Source organism: Neovison vison, chromosome 3 (assembly GCF_020171115.1).
Source record: "Neovison vison isolate M4711 chromosome 3, ASM_NN_V1, whole genome shotgun sequence".
In the NCBI taxonomy this organism is placed as follows: domain Eukaryota; kingdom Metazoa; phylum Chordata; class Mammalia; order Carnivora; family Mustelidae; genus Neogale; species Neogale vison.
Genome location: NC_058093.1, coordinates 55,954,423 through 55,978,393, shown reverse-complemented (window position 1 = coordinate 55,978,393; position 23,971 = coordinate 55,954,423). Strand labels below are relative to the sequence as shown.

Genomic DNA, 23,971 nt, shown 5'->3' with positions numbered 1-23,971 from the left:
TTATTTATTTAACAGACAGAGATCACAGGTAGGCAGAGAGGCAGGCAGAGAGAGAGATGGGAGGAAGCAGGCTCCCCGCGGAGCAGAGAGCCTGATGTGGGGCTCAATCCCAGGACTCTGGGATCATGATCTGAGCCGAAGGCAGAAGCTTTAACCCACTGAGCCACCCAGGTGCCCCATCATTGCTATTTTTAAAATTTCTGTGAGTCTGTGAGATAATGAATAATAATAATAGCTAATGCATGTATAGTGCTTACAATGTGCCAAGCACTGTTCTAGAGCTTTACATAGTAAGCAATAGGAGACAGAATACTAAGATGGCCTCCAAGACTCCTGTTCCCTGGTGTGTCTGCTTTGTGTAATCCCCAGGAGTATGAATATGCAGAGATATTACTCCTGTGATTTCGTTATTTTATATGGCAAAAGGATTTTGCATAGGCAATTTAGGTCCCAGATCAGTTGACCTGATGACAGATAGGTTATTGAGTGGGCTGCCTTTGTCACTTGAATCCTTTAAATCAAGGTTTAATGGTCAGAGACAGAGGAAGTCAGAGTTTCAAAGCATGAGAGAGATTTAACATGGGAGTGATTATCCATGGTGGTCTTGAAGTTGGAGGGAGCCACTTGGCAAGGAATGCAATCTCTAGTTGCAGAGAGTGGCCACTGGCTGAAAGCAAGCAAGGAAAAGGGGCCCTCTGTCCTATCACTGCACGTTACTGAATTCAGCCAACAATAAGAATAAGATTGCAAGTGGATATTGTCCCGAGCACCTGCATAAAAACTGAACCTGGCTGATATTTTGATTTCAACTTTGTCATATCCTGAGCAAAGAACCCAGCCATACCATACCAGATGTCTGACCTATGGAACTATGAGCTAATAAATGAGTATTATTTTTTAAAAACACATAAGACACAGGAACCAACTTGAAGAGCTATCTCCTGGCTAAACTGAAGGTAATTTGAGCATCAAAATAAATAATTACAGTAACAGGGCACCTGGCCAGTTCAGTCAGTAGAGCTTGAGACTCTTGATCTCAAGGTTGTAAGTTTGAGCTCCATATTGGGTGTAGAGATTACTTAAAAATAAAATCTTTTTTTAAGGATTATATTTATTTATGTAAGAGAGAGAGCAGGAGCTGGCAGGGGTAGGGAAGGACAGAGGGAGAGGGAGAAGCAGGCTCCCTAGTGAGCAGGGAATTGGATGTGGGGCTTGATCTCAAGACCCTGGGACCATGACCTAGCCAAAGGCAGATGCTTAATCACCGAAGCCACCTGGACACCCCTTAAAAATTAAATCTTAAGAAAACATAATTATAGTAAAGATGATAGCCCACTGAATAAAATCAATCTATAGAGATATAGGCAAAGAAATATACAAATTAAATGTTTAATTTGGGATACAGCATTTCAAAGACTTACTTTTTAATATTTATTAATTAGAAGTGGGAAAAAGTGGCAGATGCTACCTTGATTAAGTGTTCAAAATGAACATCATCAGTAATGGACAAATGGAAATCAGGTGATAGTATGCAATGAGAAGCACACAAATCACTTCTGTGACATTCCTGTCAAAGACGTATAACCTGAGTCTGTGAAGAAACATCAGAGAAACCCAAACTGAGGATCATTTTACAAAATAACTGTTCTATGATCTTCAAAATTATGAAGATCATAAAAGTCAAAGAAGACTGAATAGCGATTTCAGACTGAAGAGACACGATAATTACATGTAATGCTTAATTCTGAACTGAAGTTGTTTAGTATAAAGAACATTATTTACTATAAAGAACATCATTGGAACAATGGGCAAAACTTGAGTGGGGTCTGAGGATTAGTTGATAGTAGTGTTTATCAATGTTAATTTCTTATTAATAATCATCTTGCAGTTATGCAAGAGATTGTCCTTGTTAATAGGAAAGACATTCTTATATGCCTTTAGGAGTGATGGGGAATTAGGGCAGCAACTTCCTCTGAAATGGAGTCTTCCTTCAGAAACATAAATTTATGCTGTTCTTGCAAGTTTTCTGTAAGTCTGTGATTGTTTGAAATTTTTAATAAATTATTAAATTTTTTTAAAAATATTTTTTCTTCAGTCACTTGCAAATTTGTAAATACAGAACAAAAAGAAATTAAAAATCTATTCATACTTTTTGTTATACGGTGGTGTACAGTTCTCAATCATTTATTAAATATTCATGTAGGCACATATTCCTACACACTTTTTATAAAATTTAAATTCTTCCTATTTTGTATCTTGCTTTAAGATTTTTGTATTTATATGTAATCTATATCTCATTAAATTATCTTCTACAATATTAATTTTTAAAAATATTTTATTTATTTGAGAGAGAGAATGAGACAGAGTGGGAGGAAGAGGGAGAGAGAATCTGAGGTAGATTCTGCACTGAGCATAGAGCCCTACTTGGGTCGATCCCATGACCTCAAGATTATGACTGAGCTGAAACCAAGAGTCAGATGCTCACCCAACTGAGCTACCCAGGTGCTCCCACAATAATAATTTTTCTGGTGACATTTTTTGCACGTGAAATACATTATGTTATTGCTTAAAATGTTCAGAATTGATTTTATCATAATTGAGTGCCTCTCATCGAGTTTGTCATCTCTGTCACCATGGCAAATTAACATCAGCTAGCAATTATAAAGAAATAGATATCTTGAACAAGAAAATTAGGCAAATATTAAAGAAGAATAATGCCTGATATTAATGTATCCTTTTTCTTATGAATACTTCCCCTTGGACAAAGCCAGAAGTTATTGTCTTGTCTTCTTGGGGCAAGTTGTCTTCTTGACCCAAGAAGGCACTATTACTGATGAATATTTGACTACACACTTCTTGTCATAGCCTTGTTCCTAATGACTAAAGTCAAATAGTAAATTTATGAATATACCACAGTTTATTGATTCAACTACTGATAGAGTTTGAGTAGTTTATGATTTGGGGTTACTAGGAATAGTGCTTCTATTAACATTCTTATACATACCTTCTGATGAATGTATGTACACATTTCTGTTGGGTACATGTGAGAGTAGATTCACTGGGCCATAGTAGCTGAACTGGCAGTGAATTTTCTAAAGCAGTTGTACCAACTTATACTCCCACCAGCAATGTTTGAATGTTCTGGTTGCTCCACCTTCTTTGCAACATTTGATATTTTCTTTGTCATTTTAGCCACTCTAGTATGTTTTTAGATGTACTGAATTTTGGTTTTAAATTGATTTGCCTGGGGTGCCTGGGTGACTCAGTTGGTTAAGTGTCTGACTTGATTTTTGCTCAGGTCATGATCTCGGGGATGTGGGATTGAGCCCTGTGATGGTTTCACACTCAGCACTGAGTCTACTTGTCCCTCTCCTTCTGCTCCTCCCCTACTCGGGCACACACACTTTCTCTCTCAAATAAATAAAATCCTTTAAAAATAAATTGGATTTCCTAATGAATAAAGTTGAAGCCTTTTAATATGTTCACTGACCATTTGGTTTCCTTTTTTGTGGAATGTTTATTCAGGTGTTCTGCCTCATTTTCTATTGGGCTCTCTGACCTTTCCTTATTAATTTGTAAGTATTTAAATATATTACATTAAGTATATCTATATTCTGGATACAAGCCTTTTGTTGAATATATTATTGCAAATATATTTTCCCACTATTTATAGTGGGGGAAAAGTTGCCTTTTTACTACCTTAATGGTGTATTTGGATGAATAGAAGTTCTTAATTTTAGGATTCCCCAACTTATTACATTTTCCATTTATGATTAGCGCTTTTTTTTGGTGAACTGTTTGAGAAATCTTTGCCAACTCCAAGGTCATGAATATGTTTTCCTATGTAATCTTCTAAAAGCTTCATTTTTTTTTATCTTTCACATTTGGATCTCTAATACATCTGGAATTGATTTTTGTGAATGTTGGGAAATAGGGCGTCAAGATTCATTTTTTCCATATGACATCCAGCTATCCCAGGACCATTTATTGAAGGCTGTTCTTTGCACACTGCCGTGTGACTCACCTCTGTCATAAATCAGGTGAATATATATATATATGGATCTATTTCTTGCTTCTCTGTACTGTTCATTGGCCTATTTTTACACCCCTGTGCCAATAACACATTGTCTTAATTACTACAGTTTCATAATGGATCTTGATATATGGTACTATAAACCCTCCAGCTTTGTTCTCTTCTTCAAGATTTCCTTGGCTGTCCTTTGTCCTTTGCATTTCTATAAACATTTTAAATCAGCTTGCCAATTTTTGCCAAAAAATCTTCTAGGATTTCAGTTGAAGTATATAAATTAATTTGAAAGAATTGACATGTTTACAGTATTCAGTCTTTTCTATCATTTAAGTAATTTGCTGAGAGTTCCATAATTTAAAATTGGTGAGTTGGAATTCACTCCTCTGTAGTCTCATTCTAAAGCCAACAGTCCTCCAGAGTTCAGGTGTATCTTAGTTTTGAGAATGGGTGTTTTCATATCAATTAAATTTTAAACAAACCCCATGTTGTTGGCAATGTTTTCTACAGGAGCAGTTTTTAAAAATCTCCCATTGCATGGATATCTCATGCATCTGGTGTCTTCAATTACCACTGACAAGTAGTAGTCATATGTCAATGATCATTTTGTGTATTATAGACCGTTATATTTTGGACCAAATTACTTTGATGGTGTTTTTAAAGCCAAGTGGAAAATCTTGTGCAGCCAAATTCTTACTGTTTGTCCTTGGGCTACATGACATTTGGTCCTCTCATTACCCTCCTCCTACTCTCCTCTTGCACCACCCCAGGCAGAAAGAACTCTTCTTTCACACTTCTTTTTTTTTAAGATTTTATTTATTTATTTGGTATATAGAGAGAGACAGCGAGAGAGGGGGCACAAGCAGAGGGAGTGGGAGAAGGAAAAGTAGGCTTTCCGCTGAGCAGGGAGCCAGATGTGGGGCTGCATCCCAGGACCCTGGGATCATGACCTGAACCACCCAGGCGCCCCTTTCACTCTTTTTGTTAAAGGAGAGAAATCTATTTTTCTTCTGTCTCCCCCAGCTTTCATAAGATATTACTGAGATTTTTCCATCCAAGGACTTCCAACTTTATTCAGATAATATGGATCCCTGTGGAAGGAGAACATGAAATAGAGGAGAGTGGAAGGTTCCTTTCTCCTTTTCTGTGTGAAGAATTATGTTGAAACAAAAATTGAAACAGGAAAAGACTGACATCTCTCATTATATCTTCTGCATTCATCCCATCTGGTCACACCAAATAGATCTTCCCTTTCTCTTCTTCAGAGTGGAGCTGCTCATCCTGAGTTAGTTGCCTGCTGCCAGTGGGAATCCCACCACACCTGCCTTAGTTAGGGCCCTCCTTTGTGTTTGAAAATTACCTGCTCTACATCCTCTGTAATAAGACTTCTAACCACTTCAGTGAAGCTGATCTAAACTGTGAGTTTGCCTTTAGAGGGAGGAGGATGCCTTCTTCTTTGACCAAACTTAAGGGACCTAGAAAGTAGAAACAAGAAATGAACACAATTTTTTTCTTCCCTTGTTCTTTTTAATTTTCTTTTTCTTCATACTTTCTTTCCCTCCTTTAAACTATCTTAATTTCTTTAACCTTCTCCTTTCATTTCTTCATGCCTTCACCTTAGAGATCTTTCCCTTATACAAAAATGAGTTAATATTTCCTACCCATTATAATTTCTTCATGCATTCAAAATGTGTTAGTGCTACTGTGTTCCAAGCACTATCATTTAATGGATTCTTATAGTCCTTATTATTAAAGAGTGCTAGGGTGCCATCTTTTATTTAAAAATTTTTAAAAATGTGTAGCATTTTAAGAGAAAATTCCTCTTCAAATAGTTAATCCTTTGTGGAAAATTATTTTTTCTGGAGTACTAAAAACCCACAGATACATTCTTCTGTGTTATTTTTTTGATAGTGAAACTAAGTTTCTCAAGATTTTTCTTCTTTTCCCTTCCAGAACCACCTACGCTCTTTACCTACTCTCTTTCAGTGATGTTGAACTGCAAATGAAACTCTATTGGAGTTTTCAAATAGGAAATTTTTCTAGCTGTGATTTTCTCAAACTACTGTTGAAAAGCAACCACGTAATATTTTCTAGTATTTTATCCTATGCTGTATTGATGGGTGCTTTTCTAGAAGAATTTTTATAATGCTGTATATGGAAGGGCATCAATACTTCTTGGATGCTTCAGATTTTCCCATTCTGTGTCAGCTGGGAGTTTTGTTAGACTGAAACTTACAGAACCTGCTTGCAGAAGCTTGAGATTTATTTCTTTCATAACAAGTCTAGAGAGAAGTAGTCTATAGCTGGTGTAGCAGATTCTTGATATCATCAGTGTCCCAGGCTCCCTTTGGCTTTCTTCTCTGGGATACTTAGTATATATCTTTTATCCTAATATTCACTACATAGTCACAGATGTCTTCTCCATATCCAGTTTCATGTTCACATTTCCAGGCAAGAAGAACGAAGAGGACAGGGAAGGGATAGTACTCATATGAAGAAGCAAGTCCCATACCCCAGTTCCCAGCAGACCTCTGCTTATATCTTATTGACTGGAACTGTGTCACGTGGTCACTTAGAATCTAAGGGATAGCGAAGACAGCCAGTCTTTTAATCCTGAATAAAACTGGGTTATGCTCGGAAGGAAAAAAAGGAAGAATGGTATAATTTTCTTAGCAATAATAGTGGAATAGTGGAAAATTCCATTTAATTGTTAAACTCTATAACCTTGTTGTGGCCTTGATATTAATAGTTCTCTTTTAATGAACAAACTTGCAATCAAAAGAATGAGCAGTGCTTTTGTGACCATTAAGTAAAATTTAAAAATACTGTGTTTTGAATCATTTTGTTAAAGAAGATGTCAGAAGAAATTTCTAGTATAAGGCACAACAAATTTGTATAAAAATTATTTGATTAGGGGCACCTGGGTAGCTCAATCAGTTAGGCATCCAACTCTTGGTTTCAGCTCAGGTCATGATCTCGGTAAGGGCTGTGAGATGGAGCCTGGCCTCAGGCTCTGCACTGGACATGGAGCCTGCTTAAGATTCTCTCTCTCCCTCTCCCTCTGTCCCTCCCTGCCCGCTGCTAGCACATGTTCACTTTCTTCCCCGACTCCGCACCCCCAAGTTTAATTATATTCAAAATTAAAGCTAAAGTTAACTGGATATTTCAGGCTGGGCTTTATGGGTTGTCAGTCCTGGGAGGGTCAAGTTCCTTTGGAAGAAGACCACGTTTAACAGGTTCTGAAATGGGTGCAATTGGGTTGTTAGGCCCTGGGGCTCCACTGATAGAACCCACTGGATAATCACTTATAAACTCAAATGTAATTGTATTAACTATACAATAGATAATATAATTACTTAGAAATAAGATCTTTGGGGGTAATGTTTATTACTCTTAAGTATATAAATATAGATAAATATAAATATATATATACACACACACATATACATTCTCTTTGTAAAAAGGCAAAGATTTCATTACAGATAGAGTACCCTTTGAAACTAACCTCCAGTTTCAGTATCCTCTCTAGTTTGGTCTATTTATATATCCTTTAGACTTTTCTCCCTACATGTGTAACCCTTTGTAGAATGCATGTGTGGGACAGTGTGTGTGTAATATACCTAACATTTTTTGGTGTCTTTGTATGTTTATGTAATGGTATCACATGGTATGTATGTTGGTGCAACTTGCTTTTTTCATTGAACAATACATGTTGAAGATAAAACCAGATAATCTGTGTGTACTATGCAAAGAATGATCTTCTTATCCTCAAACTCTTGAAGAGAGTTTGAGGGTAAGATGACACAGATGTGTTACGTGCGGTGATTAGCAGCTAAATAGCTGCTCAAGGGGTACCTTCAACTGTCATTAACATGAATTATAGTCAGAGCTGAAACTCACCAAGATAAAGTAGGGGTATTTTTCCTTTCTTACTTCTTGACATATGCCTTAGTACACTGACCATTTTGATTTGGAATTTGTTTTTATAAAACTTTTAATCTCATACAAGTGAGCCTAGATTTTAAACATTGAAAAAGAGGAAGGGAAACTATGTGTTTGTCTCTTATATTACCATGCCCTAGGAAGAGGACCATGATCTGTAATGCAATCACTTGAGGCTTTTTTAAGCAAATATCTGTTGAGTGTCTAGTATATGATATGCACTATTTTAGGCATTCTGGAGAAATAGAGATAATCAGCTAAAGGCCCTGATTTTATAGAGTATACATCCTTGGTTGTAGAAGTGAACAATAAGCAGATCAACAAATGAATGAATATATAGTATAATGCCACTTAGTGAGAAGAGCTATGAAGGGAAATAATTAGATTAAGGGGATAAAGAGTGATTGAAGGTGAAGGGGGCTACTTTAGATGAGATGCCCAAGGCAGGTCTCTCTGTAGAGCCTGAATAAATCTATATCCCTTAGACTAGTCTATGATAGATGTTCAATAAACACTGAATAAATGAATAATGGCATCAGCAGGAATACACAAAAATATAATAGTAGCACAAGAGAGAAGATAAATAATCTATATCTGGATTAAGAGAAGCTTCAGTAGGATGCTTAAAACGAGACAAAGTATGTAGTCATTGGTCAGAGAGGCAGTGATTGAGAAGGGCATTCCAAGCACAGGTAACAGCATATGCAAAAGTAAGGAGGTATAAAAGAGCACTGTCAATTTCCTATTGCTACTGCAAAAATCTACATAAAAGATTTGGAAGGGGTGATTTACATGATGCTCCTCTACTGATGAGAGGTTAGAAGTAAAATGAGCGGGGGAAGCAGATAAGCCTCTAACTTCAAGTCCAGCTATATAGGATGAGGAACTGGATTCCCAGATTGTATCAGAAGGTTGACAAAGTCTCCAGTTTAAGCATGTCCAAAATGGCAAGTGAAGAAGGACAAGTGATGAGTGTTCTCACAACAGAGGATCACTTTGAATACTCTCCTTTATGGGTTGCACATTTAGGGAGAAAATTTAGGACAAAGTAATATTTCACCATAAATAATTATTTAATCTCCCCAAGTTGTTTTGCTGGAGCTTAAAACTGCCAGTCATGTCTTCTGGTTGGAATTTCTGAGGCAATCAACGTGAATTTCTCAGGGAGAAGAGGGAATAGATAAATTCAATTTCCCTCCTTCCCCCACCCTTTGTTTTCACTATATACTACTTTAAACTAGGTACACATGCAATTTCTCTTGTATTTTTTGAAATGATTAAAACAGCTTTGAGGATGTAGGAGGAATAAAGGCATGGGAGGTTCTACAGAAGTTATTTCTACTCTCTGGAACTCTGAAATCTGTCAGAAACTTCTAAGTTTCTTGCCTCAATTAATTCTGTTCTTTCTACTTGATTTTGCTCTCCAGGCTTTTATTGGAAAAGTGTATGGGATAAATAGATTTTTATTTTAATCACTTTCATTAGTGAGGTTGATTTAGAGTCTCCTCTTTGAGCTATTCTAGACATAAAAAAGGGATATTCATAAAGAGTGACTATATGTAGAATTTGCTTCATAAGTGAATTTATATGAATTATGAAAAGGGCAGAGGTTTTATAGAATTACCTTTGTCTACTTATGGATTTTATTTTGCATAAAAGGGTAAAATATTTTTTGAAGAATTTCATTCTTGGATTCTTGTACTGGTTAATAAATGGTGATTTTGTGAATTTGTTATTTAGCAGCCATTAAAGATATAACCATATATGCATAGACACACAAATAGAGTGATGTGGAAAGATGAATTATTAAATGAGAAGCAACTTGTAGAATTGTACATGTATCATGATTGCATTTGTGTAAAAATTCGATATGCGGGATGCCTGGGTGGCTCAGTTGGTTGGACGACTGCCTTCGGCTCAGGTCATGATCCCGGAGTCCTGGGATCGAGTCCCACATCAGGCTCCCAGCTCCATGGGGAGTCTGCTTCACTCTCTGACCTTCTCCTCACACATGCTCTCTCTCACTGTCTCTCTCTCAAATAAATAAATTTTAAAAAATCTTTAAAAATTCGATATGCATGTGTCTGTTTATGTGCACAGAAAATCTTTGAAAGAATATACAATAAAACATTGAAAATGACTGCCAGGACTAAATACATCTGGAGTATTATGGCTAAATAGGGCTGGAAACTTTAATTTTTACCATATATTTTTCTGTACAGTTTCATATTATTTAACCAGTACTTTTATAATTGAAAGGATCGTTTAATATATTTTTTCCTCATACAACATTAAAAAGTGACCTTGTGAATATTTTAATGCTAACATTTTCAGGTTCTAAAAAATGCTACCAATGTATTTACGTACCCTGTTTTTTTAATAGAAGAGGACTAGTAAAAAATATTTCAGTTCAATATTTCAGTGTGGAAAACTATATTGTATATACAAGTTCACATCTTAAAGATTTCTTGGTGTCATGAAATCCAGTTTCTTTTCTGACTGGTAAAATATGGAAACTGTGGTATTTTTTCCCCTAATTTATAGTGAAATAAGTATTGTCTTGGCTTAGTATGTTTTAAAGTGTATTTTTTTCTTCCTGTAAATATTTTTGAAATTCTGCTCAAACAAAAAAAAGAAATCAAAATCAACTATAAACCTACTATCCCCAAATTGCCACTATTAAGTATTTGACCCACAAAATCAGAATTAAGTTTTGTTTCCTTTAATAAACTTTTGTGGTTTTTTAGGGTCTGAGTCCTGTACAATTCTTGTATAGTTTATTCCTAGGTATTTTGGGTTTTTTTGTTCTGTTGTAGTTGTTCCTTTGACTGAGAGCCTTCTGCATTATGTTTGAAATTATTATTTATTATGTAACTGAACACTTTAACTATTTTTGTTAACTTTAATAGTTTCACTTTTGCTTCCATTCATTTTCCAGGACAATATTTTTATCTTATGCTGACTACAATGTATAATGTTTCATAATGGAAGTAATATGCACTGTTCTGCTTATAATTTAAAAGAGAATTTTGCATGTTAGAAAACTATTGCTTAAACCAGACTTTGGCCATAGTATTTGAACTCACATTTGAAATGAGATCTTTCATATGAAAAAAGGCTATAATATGATGCTACATCCAAGGTATTTTATTTCATATTTGCATTGTTCTCACACTATTTGGCCTGGCAGAATCCCTACCACTTTTGAAAACTTACCTTCATGGGATGATTGGCTAATCTACATATCTATACAGTTAGGCAGTTTAGAGTTAACAGACTATCCATGCATTGTACAATTTTAAGCCTAAGTACAACTGAGATTTTCTTCCTTGGAGTATTAAAAGAAATTTTCTTAGGAAAGAGAAGAATACAGATTTTAATACTGTAAAAAGATTGCCTTGTTATATAAATGATCTCTTTGCTATTTTTTTCTCATCTCTAGAGAAGTCCTTCTTGCTCACCTACCCCATAGAGACCAGTTGAGGTCATGTAACTTTTTAAGTTTAGATTCTCTATCAAATCTGTAAAAATTAACTTTATATTAAAATCTTTATTCAATCCTCTAGCTACTGTGAAGCTATCGTTACATTATATATTATAACCTTCTTGCTATACTGTAAGAAACTTCTCATAAAAAGATATTATTTTAAAATATTTTCAGTAATTGAGTAAATCTGAAAGGTTTAACATTTTGATAATACTCATAAGCAATTTCTAAAATGTCACATAATGTGAACTTGGAATTAATTTCTAAAACTAAGTGCTTTAAAATTGTTTAACATGGAAAATTCTGTTCAAGTAGCTGTTACTCAGTCAAAAGCATTTTAACTGCAGGCTGAAGTAGCCACTTAGAATTTCACTGGTAAGCATAAAATTGAAATGGCCTAGATGACATATGCTTGTTTGGGAATCAAGGACTGTTTTTTGTTTTTTTTTTTTAAAGATTTTATTTATTTATCAGAGGGGCGGGGGGGAGAGAGCGAGCACAGGCAGACAGAATGGCAGGCAGAGGCAGAGGGAGAAGCAGGCTCCCTGCCGAGCAAGGAGCCCGATGTGGGACTCGATCCTAGGACGCTGGGATCATGACCTGAGCCGAAGGCAGCTGCTTAACCAACTGAGCCACCCAGGCGTCCCAAGGACTGTTTGTTTTAGTACAGTTTCATACTCTCTTATCTGAAGTCTGTGGTGCCAGATGTAGTTTTGATTTTTCAGATTTTTAAAATGTACTATAGAGCAAATGTAATATAGGGCATATGCCCTATATTACTTAAAACTGATGGTATCTAGGCAGCGCCCTATAATAAAGCACATTAACACTTTTGGACAAACCTATGAATGTTTACATTAAATAAGATTAACTTTGGTTTGGGTCAAGTTTGCCACCAAGTGATTTCAGCTCAGATTGGATTTGGACACCATCTTGATTATGATATACACCTTCATTTTCAGAGATTTTTGTATTATGAAAATGAGATTTTGGACTTGAAGTTCTCTGTGATCTTGGTCATTTTTCTGGGCTGCAATCATCTCATACGCTAAAATGAGAAGTTAGACTAAGTGAATTATATGTGAACTTTTCAGATTCTAAATATGTCTATTTAATTCTCTGATATAAGAAACACTACGAATGTCATTCTTATATTATTTCAGTTTAACAATTATTTAGTTCAGAGATCCTCAATATCCCTGGAATGTAAGTGGTAACTATTTATGCTTTATATATAGATATTAGAAAATGTAGGTCAAGAAGTGTTTTTGCTTGCAAGGTCTTCTGTATAGTTGCAACCAAACTAGATTTCAGGTTCATGAAGACAGAGTAGTTTTTGTTTGCAATTTTGATTTTCAGAATGTATTCTACTTTGAGTGTCTTACAGTCATAATTAATATTTGCACCATGCAGAAATGGTAAGAAATGTTCTGTGGACTTCATGACTTTCCTCTGGAAACCTGAAAATCTAAGCAATGTTCAACCACGGTAACCTAAAGGGAGTCTGCAAAACCCCACTTTGTTTCAGGGCCTCAGTCATGCAATCTAAATCCCCCCAAAATGAGTCCTAAATCTGAGGGGCTGGGCTCCCCACTGAGGAAAAACCTAAAGGTAATCAATTAGAAAACTGGTGAGATCTCTCCAAGATGGAGATAGCAAGCTCATGTCAAGTTCCTGGTGGGAGACGGAGAAAACAAAAGGTGAGATTCAGTCAGCTAGAGTTCACAGACTGCTTGCTAAATGCAGCATCCATTTGTTTTGGATACTGGCTTTATTTGTGGCATACCTTTGTTAATTAAAAGAAAAAAACGTATTTGATTATCTTTGGGCACGGAATGCTCTTTCGTGTTCTTTTTTTTCTGCTCTCCCTGTTGTTGTGTACCTTGTCACTCTCTCATTGACTTGATGGCCTCTGAAGGCATGTAAATGTGCCATTTTTGCCTGCAGGCTATACTATTAAGGCAGCCTTTTGAAAAGTGAAAACTTATTGTTGGAGAGGGAGGCTATAGTATGGACTAAGGAATTGGTATTGCAGCTCTTCCGGGGGCTAAAAGACATTGAGCTACCACCAGCTACCCTTTTTACTCATTTTCTCAAATAGTATTTATTGAGCATTTACTACCTATGCTGGGCACTGGGGATGCAATCAGAAGATGCACATAGGCCACAAGTCTATGGAGGAAGAAGACATTGAATCAGTAAACATGAGGTTGTGAAGACTAATACAAATTATCATGGAAAAGAAAGAATAGGATGAGAGAGAAAAAAAAAAGCGTTCTCCCTTATTTAGGTGGAGAAGTCTGGTTAAGTCTCTGAGGTTTAGCTGAAAGCTGAGTAGGAACCAGCCAGGTAAAAAGAGGAAGGAAATAGGGGTGCCTGGGTGGTCAGCTGGTTAAGCAGCTGCCTTCTGCTCAGATCATGATTCCAAGGTCTGGGGATCGAGCCCTGCATCAGGCTCCCTGCTAAGCAGGGAATGCTTCTCCCTCAGCCTCTGCCTGCTGCTGTACGTGTGCTCTCTATTTCTCTGTCAAATAAATTTAAAAAAAAAAAAAGAGGAAGGAAATATCTTTAAGGTAGAGAGGACAGCGTGTGGGAAGGCCTTAAGGCAAAATGAACTTGGTATATTTGAGAAGCAGAAAGAGAGTGTGGTCGGAATGTGTGAATGAGATCAGAATGGAGAGATGAACATGGGCAAGGTTATGCAGGGCTCTATGGGCCATTTAGGGCACTATTATAAAGGATAATGGAAGCTGTTGAAAGGATTCAGCAAGGTCAGACTAGAGTTGTTAAAGAGTTGTTAAAGTTGCTTAGGCTACCCTGTGAAGAATGGTCTCTAAGGGTACAAAGTAGAACTGCTGCTGTCATCAGTCAGGAGGTGACAGTGGCTTAAGGCAGTGCAGACTGACAGGTGAAAATCTTTCCCCCCAAAAGAAGAATCCCTATGGATAGGATGTAGATGTGAGTAGAAACCAGACTATAGGGAGGAATGTCAGTGTTATCGAAGACTTAAAACAAGAATTCCCTGACATACGCACTGGAGTTTATCGCTGTATTCTGAAAGCTGGTGGGCAATCACCATGATTCTTAGTAACTTGGAAGTTTCCAAAATATCATGTACTTGTGCTACTTTCTCTTTCATTTAAGAAGACTTAGGTTACCTCAAAAGCCATCAGACATGAGTAGTTGAACCTAGTGGATATGGAATAAAAATTTATGAAAGATGGTACTGTTACACCATTTGACTAGTCTGTTGCCCTGGAGGTGCCCTAAAATGATGCCAGTTTAGTTTGGTGCTACCGCAGGTTGAGATCTCAGGAAGGAGATGCTGAGGCAGAGCTTGCGTGCTAAATATTCATTAGAGATCCATATCTGAAAGGAAGAAGGAGGAAGCAGGATTGGGCAGATGAAAAAGTCAGTTTCACTGCAGGTCCAGCAAAAACCCTGCAGGGAGCTCTGGATGAAATATTGCTCATCGGGATGACTCACATTGGATCCAGACTGGTCAGACTTTAGAATCCTGCCTTGCTCAGTCTTTGGGTGTAGGATGCCCCAGCATTTGTATATCTTTGGACGAGGTTACTCTCTGAAACTGAGTCCAACTCTCAGAAAGAAGGGACAGCTGGGCATCGAATGTTTTCTAGAAGTGGATGGCACATCTGAGCATCAGCCACAAAGGCTGATTGGCTTAATGGTAGTAGTGAGTCACTTGGCCTGCTGCTTTCTTTTATATTTAAAGATTTTATTTATTTATTTGACAGAAAGAGTGAGAGACCATAAGCAGGCAGAGCAGCAGAGGGAGAGGGAGACACAGGCTGGGATCGTTGGGATGCTGGGATCATGACCCGAGCTGAGGGCAGTCACTTAACCAACTGAGTACCCAGGTGCCCCCTGCTGCTTTATTTTTTAATTTATGTAGTTTTTTCCTCCTAGGGACTCAGGATAAAGTTTACACAATTTTTATCACAAAATATTTATGAGTCACTAAGACAATCTAAGAGAGGGGGATTAAAACATCTGAGGTTGGAAGGAGACACCAAGAGCAGGAAAGGCATGGAGGGAAAAAACTAATGGAAGGAAGAAAACTCTGGAACTTGGAGAAGAAAATTTTAGTAAATACAAAGAGTTATGGCATCCAGCCATGGGTCTTGTTTTTAAGAAAAGAAAGAAAGAAAGAAAGAAAGAAAGAAAGAAAGAAAGAAAGAAAGAAAGAAAGAAAACTACAATTAATGCATCTTTAAAAACACTTGGGAGATAACATTGTGAAATCTTAGCTGTCTCTTGTTTCTTCCACAGATATGGAGGACTTCAATAAAAGAGATCAACCATTCATGACAATTCAGAAAAATGATAGCTCAGGTATTTTTTCTACTTCCAGATCTGTTCTATGATTTATAGTGGATTATGGATGATGTGAAGTTGGAATGTTGATTTTCAAAATTTTAATGGAAAGCTCATTGTTTGGTCATACTGAAGGTTTCTCCAGTTCTCTTACAATGCATACTCTACAATGTATACTTTAATTTTCAACAGTGGTCAAGATAACAATAATTTCCTTAACTGTGTTTGTCCTTAAATCATTTGGAGTCTACTTAAAAGTCATGTGACTCATGATATACTTAATATTACTTTGTATGGTACAGATTATTTGTATAATTGGGGCAAAAATGCATTTTTTGCCCTCAAATTACTCAGATTATTATACTTTATGCTACGTGGCCTTTGAGTACCTTCTGCTTACGTTTTACTTTATCAGAAAAACGAACATCATACTAAACTAGGATATTTTATGTATTTGGATGGAGAATGCCTACCTGACCATTTTACATCATTTTATTCTTATTTGGCCCATTAAAATTTTTGGCTTTAAGTTTCAACCTTTTTTCAAATTTACTTGAAATTACTTCAATTTTTTCTATTAGAAATGCAGCTATGACTTTAAAAATCTACTTAATTTTATTTATAATAAGATGATACTTAAATATTCACAGCTGATGCCTAAACCTTTTTAAAATAAAAAGACTTGTTACACTTTGACAATTTTCTAAAATTCTCAATAAACTTACTTAAGTGGAAGTATTCCCTTTATGTTCTTTTAGAAGTAATTTTATGCAAAGTATATAGTGGTAATTATTTTTAAAGTTTCTAAAGATAGAGGTTCAACTATACTATGAATGTTATAATATTATTTCTTGTTTTTGCTTAAAAATATTTAAAAATAATACAACAACATAACTATTTTGTGCTAAATATAATAAATAAATAAAAATAAAAACTAAAATAAATAACTAAAAAAATAAAATAACTAAATAGCTATTGCCGCTAACTTCCGATTATGAGACTTCCAATAATGTGGTATTATTTTTTTTGTCATTTTCTGTTTTAATGAAAAACAGATAATCTGGTATTCCATATGAAAAATGGAATGAGAAACATCAAGTATAAACCAGTAGACTATCAACAGTTGCATGCATTAACAGAAGCAAAAAAATTAGCTTCTGCCTCTACAGAGCTAAAGGTTAGAAGTATGTATGTGTGTATGTGTGTTTTCTAGTTTTGGAAAATTGAGTTTCCTGGAAGTAAAATGATATTTATAATGTAAATGTGAAAATTAATGACATTCTAAATAGTTTTAGAATCTTCCAACTATTAATAATAGTGAAGAGCCGCTGACGTTTATTGAATGCTCTCAGACTCTTTGCTATATAGTTTACATGCATTCCTCAGTTAATGTTCATAACATCCCTGAGGTCTTTACTTTTAGAAAGCTAGCTATTTTATTAGCTTTTGACAATTTATAACTTGCTCTGAAAAATAAGAACTGCAAATAAGTGCCAGCCATGGATTACCATCTGATTTAAGGCTCCTTTTGCAGCATGATACAAATATGCCCTCAAGTGCCTCTCTTTTCTACAATTCCCTTTTTTGCCCTCATCTCAGAAAAGATGAACCTGGACTAGATTTTTCAAAAGCTTTTTGTACAAATGATTGTACAGTATTTTAGGTCCAAGTGTGGTTTAGGATTACTATTACAGTATGTTTCTCTCTTGTGCAAATAATAAAGTACATTACAAGCAACATTGCTTTGTTGCATTAAAAATCTGATTTGGCAAAGTGACATATTAAGTAATTAAAAGTTTTCATTTGCATTTAGTATTTTTTGTATTACATTAGTTTTACATGGCTTTTTCTGGTTAATGTCTTTTTAAAATGGCAAACATTATGATTCCAAAGCACATTTTGTACCTATTTTAAAGAAATGACTATCTACCCATGAGATATATCCCCTCAAACTAAGCAAACTTCTTAGAAAGGGCCTTATTTTTTCAGTTCAGATGTAACTTTGAAAGAATTTGATGTTCTCAGGATATTGAAAGAAATTTTATGGGAAAATCACTTATATAACCATCATCCTAATAAAACTATCTTCATATTTCTGACTTCTATTCTGACCCATTGTATATACATCACATATATTCACGCATATATAGACGTAAGCATATACATAGATATTTTATTTTCTCCCAATGATAAACATAGACATGCAATCCTGTATACTTTCCCCCTAACACTTTGCCACATAATCTTTTTAATATTTATTATAGAATATTTAATTGCTCTCATAAATAAATATTTATTATGTGGCTCAGTAATACAATAATGAGCAAAATACATCCCTTGCCCTCATGGCATGCACTGTTTGTAGGAGAGAAGGAGGAAAGTGAGTGTTTTCAAATAATAAAAACATGCTGTCTGGTGTATACTAAGAGGACTTGATCATAGTTCAGTGGGAAGGCTTTTTTGAGGCAATGACATTGGAATTGGGATGCCAAGGCCAATAAAAATTAAGCCAAAACAGGAGTGATGAGTACTTCAAATAGAAAAAGATAATATACCTTATCACATCTCAATTTTTGGATATTTGGATTGTATCCAATTTTACAATATTAGAAATCGTACTTTGGTAAATATCTTCATACAGAGACATTTTCATGTTTTAGAATCTTTCACCCTCATAGGATAAATTCCCATGATTGGAGTGTTCAGACAAAAAAAAATTTGGATGTTTTTTAAAAAGTTCTTTTTCAAAGTGTTCTAATAAAGATACCACCACAGGTACTTCCTCTACACCCTTCCAGTATTGGAATATGTACATATATATTCATGTATATACACACATACATCTTAAATATTATCTATATATCTGCTTGTCTCTGTCCATCCATCATGTTCCAAAAATTTTTTTTGGCTGAATATAGAATGGTTAAATGTCAGAACTCATTGCTTGGCCATGGGGAATTTCTCTTTGGTATCAAAGAATAAACATGTTTAAAAATGTTAATCATTGATGTGGCTTTCAGTTTTTGATATTAAGTGCAAGGACAGTAATTTCTCAGCCCTGTCAGCTGTTAGATTGCTTCTCTGGTCACTGTGTTACACATTCGTGAGATTAAACAGATGATTACTTTCAACTGACATTTTAAATAACATCAATACCCTTTTTGTTCATAGAATATAATTCAGGAAGAAGCTTTTTAGTTACATATTTTCTGGAAATAACTGTACCTGGGATTTATAGCTTGGCAAATCTCAAAAATCCCTTGTCTTCAACTACTGAAAGTGGTCCACAGTCTGTAGTAATCATTTTGATAAGCTTCTTGCTTCCATTTTTAGTCTCCATAGATTCATAATGATAAGGAATTGTCCTGCTAGAGCATTTTTATGGTATCTGTTGTTTTGAATTTCAGTTAGTGAGAACAAAGCGTATCCTGGATACCTCATCATTTTCTAATACTTTCTTCTTTCCTTTTATAGTTTTCATTTTTTAGTATAGCTGGATTAAGAAAGATGTACTGAGAATGTTGTTTCATGTGATTTTTGGTCTTTCCTTCTCTTTTAATTCAGAGATAACAAGTTTATATTTTGCTTTTAATTGACTCTTACAAAATGTGAACAATTCCTAAATAAGACTTTTCCTTGAAAGGTTCATGGCCTAAATGGAATTAGATAACTAGAAATTAAGTATAATTCTTAAAGTTTATTTTGCTTAATGTTGTGAATGCTAATATATATACGAACCAGTCTATACCAACTGGGATTATTATTATAATGTTATCTCTGTTACTCTTTCTTATATTGTTATTTACATTTATATGAAATATGCCTTGGCTCAAGAAGAATATTTTTCTTCCTCATATTACATAGTTAACACATTTTTTTCAATATTTTTGTTAAATATCAGTTCATTTCCTACTTTTTACCTAACTAAATATGTTCTTTTCTTGCACGTGAAATTAACAGCTTTAACAATCTTGTTAATTACTATAGCAGTATATTCTGGCAATATTAAGTGTAAATATACTTAAACTGAAGGATAGAATGTTAACACTAAGGATGTATTTGCATTAAGTTGGATCTAGAGTACTTAGTTATATTTGATAATTATTGTTAATTAGCAGTAAATTCAGAAGACTTGCCTTGTTTCTGTTACTCATATTGGTATATTGATCAGATGTGTCTATGTTATTGATCATGCACAAATTGTGGACTGCCAGATAAGATACTGATGTGAACATAGAGTGATCTAGTCTTTCACAGGCTGAGATTGAATCCGAAGTCAAAAAGTAGATTTGGGCTGGAAACAGAGACCAATTTTTGGTATATTATATGTTAACTGTTCACATATAATTTAGGTTAAATATAAAAGAGATCTTTACGATTACTTTTATTTGAATAGTTTTGCTTAGCAAGAATAAATATTTCTTATTATCTATTTGTCTATTAATTCTTTTTTTAAAAACACTATCAGAAATTGTAAACACATGCAAAATGAGAGTGAATGATTAATAATCTCTTTGTAATTTATCCAGCTTCAACTATGGTCAACTCTTGGCTATTATTTTCTCTGTAGTCCTTACTACAACTTTCCCCTCTGCCGGCTTGTTTTGAAGTAAATCTCAGGCATCATGATATTTAACCATAAATATTTCAGCATGTATCTCTAAAAGATGAGGGCTAAACAGCCCCACCCCAAACCTTATAATACCATTACCATTAGGATACTAATAATTTCTTAATTTCAAATATCCAGTGTTAAATTTCCATGATTGTCTTCAATTCTTTTTACTTGGAGTTTGTGCAAATCAGTATCTAAGTAGGATCTGTAGATTATAGTTGATTTTTATTTTTTAGGTCTCCTCCTCTATCCTCTTATATTTTTGTAATTTGTGTTTTGAAGAAATTATATTGTTTGTCTTTTATATTTTCTTACAGTCTGGATTTTGCTGATTACATCCTGGTGGTGTCACTTAACATGTTTTTCTGTCTCTTGTATTTCCAGTAAATTGGTAGTTATATCTGCAGACTTGATGAGATTCCGGTTCAATTTATTTTGGCAGAGTCACTTATTGATAGAATTTTTGTACTGCAGTCTTTTTCCATCACAAATAGTGCTGCAGTGAATAGTTTGTAGTTCATTTGTCTTTTTATACTTTTGTCAGTATAGTCTTCTGTAAGCAAATTTACTAGGTCAGGGGGTAAATCCATTAGAAATTTCACTATACACCTCCAGATTCCCTTCCGTGGGAGGCAGCACCATTTTGCATTCCCACCAGCAACAGGAAAGAATATGTTTCCCTATAGCCTCACAGGGTGTTTTGTGACACATCTGAGGTTTTCTAGCTTGATAGATGAGGAATTGCATCTTAGTGTAGATGGGTTTTTTTCTTTTTATTTATGTTAACAGTTCCTTATACACTTAACTGTTCTTTTACCTTTGATGAGGCATAATAAGTACACAGATCTTATGTACATCTCAATGAATTTTGACAAATGTATATACATATGTAACCAACATTTAAGTTGTCCACTACTTATTGTGGCTTATATTTAAAAATGGACCATCTGCCCAAAGGGTTTTCATGCATTTCAGGGTGCCTATTTAGAGCCTTATTATCTTGGATCATCACAATAGACCATATAGGAAACCTCTAGTTTCTTATTCATTAATGAATTTATTATTTTTGCTATTTTTAATTCATTAGCATTCTGCATAAATCATCATCCACTTTAAATATTGATTTCATATGGCTTATTGCCCAGCAAAATACATTAGAACCACCTAGAAATCTCTCTATTGAAAAAGATACAACTTTAAATCTTTTTATTCTTTTAAGACTTTATTTTTCCTTCATTTTTGGCCTGAGGATAGAAGCAGAGTCAATGAGTGAACTTAAAAAAATCAGGATGTTCTTTAAAATATTGGAAGTGTCTAGTGAAAAATAGTAGCTTTATTTTCACTTTTATAGTCTACTTAATTGGTCTTACCCTGGCCTCAAAGGCTACAACATTGATTTTTTTAAGCTATAAAAATGTGTCTACATCTTTCACCAATGTGTTTTAATTTTTTTGTACAACATGGACCAAATATGTCAAAGAGATCTAATTTTAAAAGTTGTGTCTGCTGCAACAAACTTTAGAGGCTATAGGTGGCAAATAATTGGAAGGGGTTTTAGGCATTCTTAAAGCAAATACGAGAGTGTCAGATTTTTAGAAACACTAAGTACTTTTATGTTTTTAGTAGGTGAAATAAGGATTGCTGAGTGTTTTTCTGCAGTTTCCCATTCTTTTTTTTTTTTTTGTAAAGATTTTATTTATTTATTTGAGAGAGAGATAGAGTGAATGGGAGAGAAAGAGAGAGGATGCAGCTGTCAGAGGGAGAGGCCGAGGGAGAAGCAGAGTCCCTGCTAAACAGGGAGTCTGATTCAGTCCCGGATCACAACCTGAGCGGAAGGCAGAAGCTTTCCCCACTGAGCCATTCAGGTGTCCCTCCTGTTCTTATTTAAATGTACTTTTCCTAATTGTTACACTCCTAAGACCTCCTGGGGAAAAGATTTGACTTTGACTTAATGTTTTTGTTTTCCTATACCCCTAATTTTGAATCAGTAACTGGAACAGTGAAAAGATGAAGTCAAGGTTAAAGCAATCAGTGAATGACAGCTAGAAATAGCACGCATTATAGAGTCTCTTCTTAAGACTTGTCTTCTGAAATTTTTTTATCTTCAGCATTGATCTGTTAAAGCTTTCAGGCTACTAAGTATTCTAGTAGCACAGAAAACATAAAATATGCATATTTCATCAAATTTCTGATTTGGGAGTATCACTTTTGTAGATGTTTAGAAGTACTAATATTGGATATGTGAATTCAGTGAACACATGAATATCAGTCTAACAAAGAAACAGACACTGAGGATTTAAATATTTTATTCATTTATTTGTGAGGGAGAGAGCAAGAGAGAGGAGAAGGTCAGAGGGAGAAGCAGACTTCCTGTGGAGCTGGGAGCCTGGTGCAGGACTGGATCCAGGATCATGACCCTTAGTCACCCAGGCATCCAGACATTAAGGATTTTAGGTGTCATTAATGCAGGAAATGGTTACACAGGCTGAGAAGCCAAATGCGGCCATGAAGGAATACAGGGGTTAACAACAGCAAAAGTCACTGCCATGCTTGGGTCAGAGGGATATTAGAAAAAGCAAATCTGTACCACATTGTGTGGGCTGAGTTTACCCAGAAATTGTTGGAACCATAGTAGAACTGTCAAGAAATGTTAGAGCAATGGAGAAGATGCAGATGCTTCTGGAGACCACTCTGAGAGTAGAAAAGGCAGGCAGAGTAATCCTTTGGCTTCTGCTTTCCTCCCTCTGTTCAGTCTCTGAAACCAGTTTTTCCCTTTGGCTGAAACCAGCTGGAAGCCTGTTAATAGGGTTGTCGGGGAAACGGGCTGCTCTGTGATATGGAGCAGATCAGGGAGATGGCCAAGAATGGATGTTAAGGCAAACAGATCCAGGCCTGATACAACTTGTCAACAAACTCCAAAGCACTAATTATGAACTACATTTTCAAAAAGCCATAAAATTTGAGGAAATTTTGAATTTAATTACAAATGTGGGCTTTAGTGTTACATGATTTTTCACAATTTCTTTAAGTTCCTTCAAATAAATATTTGCCTAAATTTTTAAAACTTTACTTATGAAGTCATGGAGTTGAAAGATTAAAACTGGATTTCAAAGTCATATTTCTAGTAGGTGCTGAAGCTGAAACTAAAGCCAGACTTTCTAACAACTTATCCAATTGACTTTTCCCAGTCCTCTGCTGAAGGAGCATGTAAAAGCCAATCTGAACACCAAGGTCTATGTGTTTCTGATGTTTATGAGCTTCATGATCTTGACAAGTTTTTTTAACCTCTCTGAACTTCAGTGTCCTTGTAAGTCAAATGGAGATAATGATGGCCATAATGCCTGGCAGGGAAGAGGTATCAAAAAGAGAAGAAATATATGGAAAGCTCTTGAAAAATTTTCTGAGACTGTGTGAATTCAGGTGTTTTTCATTGTATGTAAGGAAAATAGAATTACATCATCTTTCTTTTCATAACTACTTTAAAGACAATTCTTGACTTGGACAGTATTCCAAACCATTTTCTCTTTCACCTTCCTGCATTTTGTTTAATGAATTACTTATT

The 23,971-nt window shown here is 35.2% G+C and overlaps 1 protein-coding gene across 1 annotated transcript in view; it reads left to right on the top strand.

Moving 5' to 3' along the window:
* The window catches only part of CCDC148 (coiled-coil domain containing 148), a 205,252-nt gene that overhangs the window by 17,692 nt on the left and 163,589 nt on the right, over positions 1 to 23,971 (top strand). The window contains exons 2-3 of the mRNA XM_044242110.1: positions 15,750 to 15,812; positions 16,850 to 16,971. Coding sequence (XP_044098045.1) covers positions 15,752 to 15,812; positions 16,850 to 16,971 — 183 coding nt within the window. The 5' untranslated portion in view covers positions 15,750 to 15,751. The remainder of the gene's footprint in view (positions 1 to 15,749; positions 15,813 to 16,849; positions 16,972 to 23,971) is intronic.